This window comes from Vicia villosa, unplaced genomic scaffold (assembly GCF_029867415.1).
Source record: "Vicia villosa cultivar HV-30 ecotype Madison, WI unplaced genomic scaffold, Vvil1.0 ctg.005075F_1_1, whole genome shotgun sequence".
NCBI lineage: Eukaryota > Viridiplantae > Streptophyta > Magnoliopsida > Fabales > Fabaceae > Vicia > Vicia villosa.
In genome coordinates, this window is record NW_026706570.1 from 73,820 (window position 1) to 83,851 (window position 10,032).

The 10,032-nt window shown below is 33.5% G+C and overlaps 1 protein-coding gene across 1 annotated transcript; it reads left to right on the plus strand.

The window, feature by feature from the left end:
• Positions 1 to 2,221: 2,221 nt before the first annotated feature.
• LOC131642465 (receptor-like protein 32) lies at positions 2,222 to 5,648 on the plus strand. Its single transcript, XM_058912707.1, has one exon. The coding sequence runs from the start codon at positions 2,275 to 2,277 to the stop codon at positions 5,482 to 5,484; it is 3,210 nt and encodes a 1,069-aa protein (XP_058768690.1). The 5' UTR covers positions 2,222 to 2,274; the 3' UTR covers positions 5,485 to 5,648.
• The last annotated feature ends 4,384 nt before the right edge of the window (positions 5,649 to 10,032 follow it).

Here is a 10,032-nt window from a genome sequence, read left to right on the forward strand (position 1 = left end):
AAGTATTTCTCTATCTATCTTGCAGTCGAACATTGAATTTTCCTCTTGTGGAAACAACTGTATATTATAAAGGGATAAATAACATTTACCCCCCTGCCATTAGGGCGAGTTTTGATTTACGCCCCCTTAAAAAAATAATTTGAGATTCCCCCCTCGTAACTCCCAGATTCCATTTGCAGACCCCCCCTTGTCACTATTTTGCTGACTGTTCGCTGACTGTGTCCTACGTGGCATTGACGGTGTCCTACGTGGCTTTTTAAAAATATTTTTTATTTATTTTATTTCTGAAAATGTCCCAGGTGGCTTTTTTTATATTTTTTATTTATTTTATTTCTGGAAATTTCTAGTTTGTAACATTTAATAAATTATTTTTTTCCCGGTGGCTTTTTTTTATATTTTTTATTTATTTTATTTCTGGAAATTTCTAGTTTGTAACATTTAATAAATTATTTTTTTGCCAAAAACTTGCAATCAGTGGGTATTGAACCCATGTCGTCATCATTGCAGCCATGCATTGGTACCACTAAGCCAATTAACTTACACTGTTTTAATGTTGCAGCCATGTTTTCAATGTTGCAGCCAATGCTAATGTTGCAGCCAATGCACTAATCTAAATATTTTTTACACAGAAATCAATTATAATTATAAAATTGCTTAAAAATTATTTTAATTAAAAAAATTCTTAATTAACATATATCAGTTGTAATTTTTATTAAAAAAACTTATTATTTTGAATGGTTATATATATATATATATATATATATATATATATATATATATATATATATATATATATATATATATAAATGAAGTACTTATATTATAAATAACATATATTCATTTAAACACATAAATTATAAATAATGTTCTTTGTAATTTAAAAATATTTTACTGTTAACAAATAAATTATAAATATATGTTCTTTATATATTCTTCATATAATAATAATCTTTATTCATTTTCATATAAATAATATTCATATAATAATAATCTTTATATTTACTGTTAACAAATAAATTATAAATATACTGTTCTTTATATATTTAGATTAATGATATATAAAAATTAATTTAAGTTTATAATATTATTTAAAAAACCATAATTATATTAAATATATTACTTCAATAGTAAGAGAATTTTTAAAAAACCAAAACGTAAGTTAAAAAACCAAAACGTAAGTTAAATTTGTTTTTTAATTCAATAGTTAAAGAATTTTTATTCAAATTATATTTAATATATTATTTCAGTTCTACTACTTATTTATAATTAACCAAAACGTTTTTTTGTTTGTTTTATAAACAATATATATAAGTCGTTTTAATATTTTAATAAATATAATAATTACTGTAATACACTATATATTTACTATTAACATACTATATATAATATAATACTTATTGTTAACATATTGTATATATTTAACTTACTGTTATCATAATATATATTAAAGAGGTAATATATTAATATTTTAGTTGCATCTTTAAATATAGCACGTCAAATGGCTTAGTGGTAGTTCCCTTGCAAATCACATTCATGACATGGGTTCGATACCCGCGCAGTCAGCAAAATAGTGACAAGGGGGGGTCTGCAAATGGAATCTGGGAGTTACGAGGGGGGAATCTCAAATTATTTTTTTAAGGGGGCGTAAATCAAAACTCGCCCTAATGGCAGGGGGTAAATGTTATTTATCCCTATTATAAAATTGGACAAGATTTTCAAGTAGTTAATAGATGATGTTCCAATTTATGAAGTATATTCTTCTATCAAGTAGTATGATTTTTTGTAGTAGAAAGTGTCTCCAAAACTGAATAGTCTAAGGTGATAATAATTTTCATAGAGAAAGAAGAGATCATGTATGGTCATTTTCTTGATTATAATTTTTGAAGGGACTGAAACTACAGTACAAGAAATTCTACAAAGTCAAGCTATAATTAAATGATAAGGTTTACCTTAAGTTGAGGACTTGGAGTTTCTAATACGTAAACATATTTTTTTCATTATGAAAGGAGTCTCTCACCTTAGAATGTTCAATTTTGAGCACTATACTTCATGTTTGACAGATAACTGCACCTCATTAATTAAGTGGTCAAAGCGCAAGTATCATTAACTTGTGTTGAGGGAAGAATTTATAGATCATGTTCTGCGAAATTTCCCTTAAACTATTGACCCGTTCCACACTGGAAAATACAGGTCAGATTGCCTGTCTCAGCAGCTTGCTTCATAAACAAACATTTGTGTTGACAGTGTTGTGACTATCACTAAGAATAGACAACAATGAGAATTACAATACTTCCACTGTTTTCTTTCTTTGTCTTCTACAACTACATATTTCTCAGTTTCCAAATCTCCGTTGCCTATACCAAATGTCTTGAGGATCAACACTCTTTGTTGCTTCAATTAAAAAACAATCTCATATACAACCATGAAAATTCCACGAAACTGAAGTTGTGGAATCAAAATATTGGTTGCTGCAATTGGAGTGGTGTATCTTGTGACAGGGAAGGACATGTTATTGGCCTTGACTTGAGTGAAGAATCAATCTCTGGAGGAATTGATAATTCAAGTAGTCTTTTCAGTTTTCAGCGTCTCCAGAAACTGAACTTGGCTTATAACAATTTCAGTTCTCTCATTCCATCAGGACTGGGCAAGTTGGAAAAATTGACATATCTGAATTTGTCAAATGCTGGCTTTGCAGGGCAGATTCCTTTAGAGATTTCTCAGCTCACAAGGTTGGTTACTCTTGACATCTCTTTTCCTAATAGCTATTTTACAAGACAACGGCTGAAATTTGAGAAACCAAATCTACAGAAGTTTGTTCAAAATCTGACTGGTCTTAGGAAACTGTATCTAGATGGTGTATTAATACATGCTCGCGGAAAGGAATGGAGCAATGCTTTGTCTCCATTGCATGACCTGCAAGAGTTGAGCATGTCTTACTGTGATCTATCAGGACCACTTGATTCTTCCCTAACAAAACTAGAGAATCTATCGGTCATTATTCTTGATGGGAACAATTTTTCATCTCCAGTGCCAGAAACATTTGTCAATTTTAAAAACTTGACCATCCTCTGTCTTGCATCTTGCGATTTGAGTGGCACATTTCCACAAAAGATATTTCAAATTGGAAAGCTGTCTGTTATTGACTTATTGTTCAACGACAATCTCCATGGTTCATTTCCAGAATTTCCATCTAGTGGAACTATCCGGACTTTAAGGGTTAGTAACACAAACTTTTCTGGAGAAATTCCATCCACCATTGTTAACTTGAGGCAATTATATGAATTGGATCTTTCTTATTGTCATTTTAATGGAACACTTCCCAGCTCACTGTCAAACCTTACACAACTTAGATACATAGATTTGTCGTTTAATAGCTTCACAGGTCCAATGCCGTCACTTGGCATGGCCAAAAATCTTACACACTTAGACCTTTCTCATAATCGTTTAAGTGGTGAAATTCCACCATCTTCCCATTTTGAAGGATTGCACAATCTAGTCAGCATTGATTTGCAAGATAATGCTATCAATGGGAGCATTCCTTCATCCCTTTTTGCACTTACGTTTCTACAGAGGATTCAGTTTTCATCCAACCACTTTAGTAAATTTGATGAATTCTCAAGTGTGTCTTCCTCTGTAGTCAACACCCTTGATTTAAGTAGCAATAATCTCTCAGGGCCTATTCCAAAATATATCTTTCAGCTCGGTTCACTTTCTGTCCTAGATCTTTCCTCTAATCGGTTGAACGGGTCGCTGCAGCTAGACGAGATTTTGGAGCTTAGAAATTTAACTGCACTAAACCTTTCATACAACAACATATCAATAAATGTGAATGTTGTAAATGCTGATCAGACTTCCTTTCTCAATATTAACACTCTAAATTTGGCATCATGCAACCTGAAAGCTTTCCCTAGTTTCTTGAGAAACAAATCCAAATTAACCATTCTAGACCTATCAAATAATCAAATGAAAGGAAAAGTGCCCAACTGGATCTGGATGCTAAATCTTCAAGACCTTAATGTTTCTCATAATATGCTTACTGATTTGGAAGGACCATTGCAAAACCTCACTTCCAACTTGTTAAGTCTTGACCTTCATAACAACCAACTGCAGGGACCAGTACCTGTTTTTCTTAGACTTGCTTCCTATTTGGATTACTCAATGAACAAGTTTAGCTCTGTTATCCCACAAGACATTGGTAACTACTTGAATTTCACAACTTTTCTCTCACTTTCTAATAGTACTTTACATGGCCGTATCCCTGAATCCCTCTGCAATGCTTCAAATCTTCAAGTGCTTGATATTTCCATTAATAACATTTCTGGAACAATTCCCTTATGTCTAATGAAAATGACTCAAACCCTTGTGGTATTAAATCTGAGGATGAACAATCTCATTGGCACCATCCCTGATGTGTTTCCATCTTCTTGTGCTCTAAGGACTCTTGATCTCCAAAAGAATAACTTAGATGGACAGATTCCAAAATCTCTTGCTAATTGCTCAACATTGGAAGTGCTAGACCTTGCAAACAATAACATCATTGACGCATTTCCATGTTTGTTGAAGAAAATATCCACACTTCGTGTCCTAGTCTTGCGGAAAAACAAATTCTATGGTCCCATTGAATGTCCAACTGCCGGTGACACTTGGCCTTTGCTTCAAATAATTGATCTAGCCTTTAACAACTTCAGCGGTAAGCTACCTGAAAAAGGTTTCACAGGGTGGGAAGCAATGATGTCTGAGAAAAACCAAATTGATTCGAAGGTAAATCACATCCGATTTCAGCTTCTTGAATTTGGTCAAATATATTATGCGGATTCAGTGACAGTTACAGCCAAAGGTCAACAGTTTGAGTTGGTTAAAATTTTGTTAATCTTCACTACCATTGATTTCTCATCCAATAATTTTGAAGGACCTATACCAAAGGTGCTGATGGACTTCAAAGCACTTTATATCCTCAACATTTCAAACAACCATTTCTCCGGTGAAATCCCTTCTTCTATAGGGAACATGAGACAGTTAGAGTCATTAGACCTCTCAAATAACTCTTTGGTTGGTAAAATTCCTGAGCAGCTAGGGAACTTGTCTTTTCTGTCTTATTTGAACCTTTCCTTCAATCATTTGGTGGGTAAGATCCCAACAGGTACTCAACTTCAGTCATTTAAAGCTTCTTCCTTTGAAGGAAATGATGGACTATATGGACCTCCATTGAATGAAATACCAGATGATAAGAGGCAAGATGAGCTGCATCCGGAAATTGGATGTGGGAGGCTAGCTTGTTCTATAGACTGGAATTTCTTAAGTGTAGAACTGGGATCTGTTTTCGGTCTTGGAATTGTCATTTGTCCTCTCATGTTTTGCAAGAAGTGGAGGATATGGTACTGGAAACTAGTGGATAAAATTCTTTGCTGGATCTTTTCAAGGTTGTATCTTGAATATGTAACCCAAAGAGGACAAACATACACAGTTTTAAGGTGGCATTTGTGACTAATGAATGAGTGTGCTAATTAGCAAAGTAGTATTTTCTATTTTCAATAATGTTGTTTATGAAGTGTGGAACTTGGATATGATCTTGGGTTTGGGAGCATTTATCATTCAGTTACTAAATATCTATGGAACAATTCCCTCTTGTTTAATATCAATGACTTCTTTTCTAAATATATGCCACTCAAAATATTGTTTCTACTTTATTTTTAAGTGATTCTCATATCGAATAGTCAGAAGGTATACTATGATTCGACAATGACAGAGTTTCTCAATCAAACTGTGTCTTTTGAAGGGGAGATATTGGAGATGAGTATCTTCGCTTCCATGTGCTAATCAATCAATCCACTGTGAATGAATGAACAAAAACACATGAACCGTGGTTGTATTATATAGTTGCTAGGCTTTAATTTGGCGATCTCTACTCACATTATGAATTCTCCCTGTTTCTGTATAGCTGTTTGGGTATCCATGCTTCTTGATTCTGTTATGAATGCTTTGGGAAATGTTATGTTATGAAAGCTTATGGCAAGGTTATCAGACTACCCCTTTTTCTTTGGGAAATGTTATGTTATGAAAGCTTTGGACCATTCGAACTATGAGAAGGGCATAAAACTTTGGCAAATGCATCAAACATGCAATTAACACAATCAAAGACGCAACAAGTGACACAAGTAAAGCGCCGATGAAAGTGCGAGGAACCACACCAGGAAACTCAAGATGATCATAATTATCCAAGTGAAAGCGATGATACAGAATATCATGTATTGCCTGAACGTTGAAACTTTCTTCCACAAGGCACCATGAGTATATAGAAAGCAGCGATTGATCTCAAAACCAAATCGTAACCGTAATTCTTCACAAACGTCGCCATTGTTTTCGTCTCCTGTTTTACTGTTGATGAGAAATTTCTGAAAGAAAAAAAAGAAACAAGCAACTGGATGAATTTTTTTTGTTAGAAAAAAGGTTTAATGATTTTTATGGTGTAATATTGAGATCTGCAAGTTGTTTGTTAGTAAAAAAAAATGATTGAAATGTTTGATTAACATATTATTAATAGGAAAAAAAACTTTTTTTCATTTAGAAAACACAACATTTATAAGAATTATTTACTCTTTAGGGTTTAGGGTTTATAAACACAACATTTATAAGAAACACAACATTATCTTTTTTTTTGAAACTGATGGGTTTATTCCATCTTTATTTTCGATTTAGTTGTTTTTCTTTTCGGGCTTAGGCTCTCATCTTTATCAAAAAAAAAAAGAAAAAAAGAATACCATTATATTCATTTCCTAATATAAATTAGTAATAAATATGATTAAATATACATATTAAATAATATATCTCTTACTTTCGATGACATTAAATTAGCATTCATGTTTTCTTAATTTATAGTATTTACTCAATCATGTATCGTTAAGTTTATAAAAGATAATGTTCCAATTAATATTTTTAATTATGTATTCTTGCTATTCTAAATCTATATATGAGAAATGCTAACAACACTCTCTTTTCAACACTCTCTCTAACAGTATAAAACTGCTGCGTAATGTCACTAGGGACGAGACTTTTCCACACTTGCATGCTCCTATAGCAATCCCTCATTGCATGAATACTTGTTTCACAAGCAGCACCACATAGTTTACAAGTTGCACTCCCCAACCCTTTCTTATTTTTGCTGTAGTTTGTTAATATCCGATCATGTTGGAGCAACCATAAAAAACTCTTGCATCTCTCCAGAACCGCAGCTTTCCAAATTTTACTCCAAACACCATTAGTAGCTGTAACATCGTAACCTTCAAGTTTATTATACATCTCTTTCACCGAGAAATCATTAGCATTTGTACCTGCAAAACAAAAAATGCCAGTATAATCTCCTATCACCGGCGGCACGCAAGCTTTCAACCTTTCAATCCATTGCTCTGGCAGCCACTGAACAAGGATATTGAGGTTCCATTGGCCACTGTCAGTCACCAAGTCGCAAACATAAGCGTCCTTCAGCTCCTCCGGGATAATAACGTTAAGGTTTCGCACACAAAAATCCATTCCCAACCAATTATCCTCCCAGGCCCTAACGGTCTTGCCATCCCAATTGATCCATATACCATAATCCTTTAAAGTTGGTATCGTGTCCACTATAGCCTTCCAGAGGCTAGAATCAGTTTCCTTCCGCTTTGGCCACTCGCTACTATTACGCATGTTATACTTGTTTCTCAGCACATTACACCATAAATCATTCGAGTTATTATGCAAATTCCAGCCTAATTTCATTATACACACTTGATTCAAGACACTAAGATCTCTCAACCCTACTCCTCCCAAGTGCTTGGGCATCGTAACCGTATCCCATGCAATTGCATGAATTCTCTTCTTGTCCTCCGTGTCTCCCCACACAAAATTTCTCTGCAATCTTTGAATATCATCAATACAAGACTTTGGCAATTTATTAGTCATCATAGAATACAAAGGAACTGCCTCAATAACACTTTTAGCAAGAGTTATTCTTCCCGCAAGCGCCAAACTATTTTTCTTCCAACAATTGAGCCTTGTTGCCACTTGATCCACAATATATTGAAAGTCAGTTTTCTTAAGCTTCTTACCACTCAAAGGAACTCCAAGATATCGCCCAAGATTCGTCGTACATCAAAACTTGGACATGTGCTGCAACTTCCTTTGCATGCTTCTGTTGACGTTATTGGAGAAAAGAATACCCGTTTTCCCCTCGCTAATCTCTTGCCCAGACATTGCATAGAACCTAGCAAGAGTTTCCATCACACACTTCATTTGGGATTCAGTAGCCTCTCCAAAAATGAGTAAATCATCAGCAAACATTAAATGTGATACCATGATTCCATTTCTACCAAGCTTAACTCCTTTCCATCTGTTGTTATTTATCTCCTCTTCACACTACAAAAAAAAAGGTCTCCTGCCACGCCCAAGAAACCGAGGCTATATGCAAACTAACCGTGGCGTAACGCTGAGGCCACGGTTTGGCCACGAAAATCCAACTGTGGGATATGCGGCCGTGGCCTAAAGTATAGTCCACAGTTTTTTGGTATAGACCACGCCTTTTTGACAACCGTGGCTTTTTTAGGCCACGGTTTAGGTAGCTTGATTAAGGCCGCGGTTTGTATTTGCCATGATTACAGAACTGTGGCTATATGGTAAAGCCACGGTTTCAATTTAACGTTTACCATACAGTTTTGGTTCAAGATATAGCCACAGTTTGGTTATGACCACAGATTTAAAACCGTTGTTATATGTTATGCATTCTAAACCATTTATCTTGCCACGGTTTATTTCTGTATCATTACATAAATATATCATTAATTATATATATATATATATATATATATATATATATATATATAATTAACAATAATATTGATGATTAGAATCTAATTAATTACAAGCAAATTAACATTAAGGTCAAAAGAAAGTTTTTTTTGTAGTGCCACTAATAATAGTTGAATACTAAGTTTTGATGTCATCCCAAATTCAAAATTTAAAACAACCATGAGATTCAAAACAAGAGCTAAATTAAACACAAGTTTCTCTCAAAGAGTCATCCCAAAATAACAAAAAAAGTTCTAAGAACTAGCTAGCTATATAATATAAAACACAAATATTCTTCTTGATCTTCTCCTTGTTCTTCTTCCACATCTTTGGCACAACCTTAAGTAGATATGAAAATTTTAATCTATGAGGGTACTATGCGAATGACTTACCAAAGATTATCCCAAGTGATCCACCTTGTGTATTCTGCGAAAAATCGAGTTATAAGTAGCAGCAGATATCCCAAGTGTAAATAATCTACAATTTTCTGTGAATTTCAAATTGAATTTAAACACATGTGTCGGTGTCGAACACCGGACACGCCTTTGATCAAAGACATATTAAAGTCATATTAATAAATAATTAGGTCATCCAACGCAAGTGCCAATGCATAATTAATCCTAAAACCTAAACACAATATAAGTTGGACCGCAAAATCGTTATGTCCATGCATAATTTTCAGTTAGCCAAAGATTATAAAATAATATTCTATTTTTCATTTAGATCAATGACATAAACATAACCATTGTTTCAATGATGTATTAAATTACCAAAACATAATCAAATGTTGGCAAGCAATTGCAAGGATTCATAAATAAAAACTAAAATAAGTAAAGAAAAATGTTCATTATACAACTGTGTTTGAATCAAATCAAATCAACCCTATAAAATAACATACTTGTTCTTCTGTTGTTAAGGCATACTTTTCAGCAATAATTTCAGCACAATCTCCCATGTCAATTTGATTATAGACATCCAACAAACCGTCTTTCAAAATCGGATCAATGACTGTCTCATGTCCAAGGCGGGATCCGTGTCTGAAATTTTACTATTACTTCAGCAAAAATCAATCTTAATAGAACTATAACATAAGAGTAAAACTTTAACTAACCTTGCATTTGGTAAATATTTCGGTACATTAGACATATTGTCCATCCCACCACCAACAACATCATTTACGCCTAATTGAATCCCATTTTCTACAGTAGGTGTTTT

Excerpts from the sequence above, each read along its gene's own strand:
- LOC131642465 (XM_058912707.1), top strand. The coding sequence starts at position 2,275 with ATGAGAATTACAATACTTCCACTGTTTTCTTTCTTTGTCTTCTACAAC.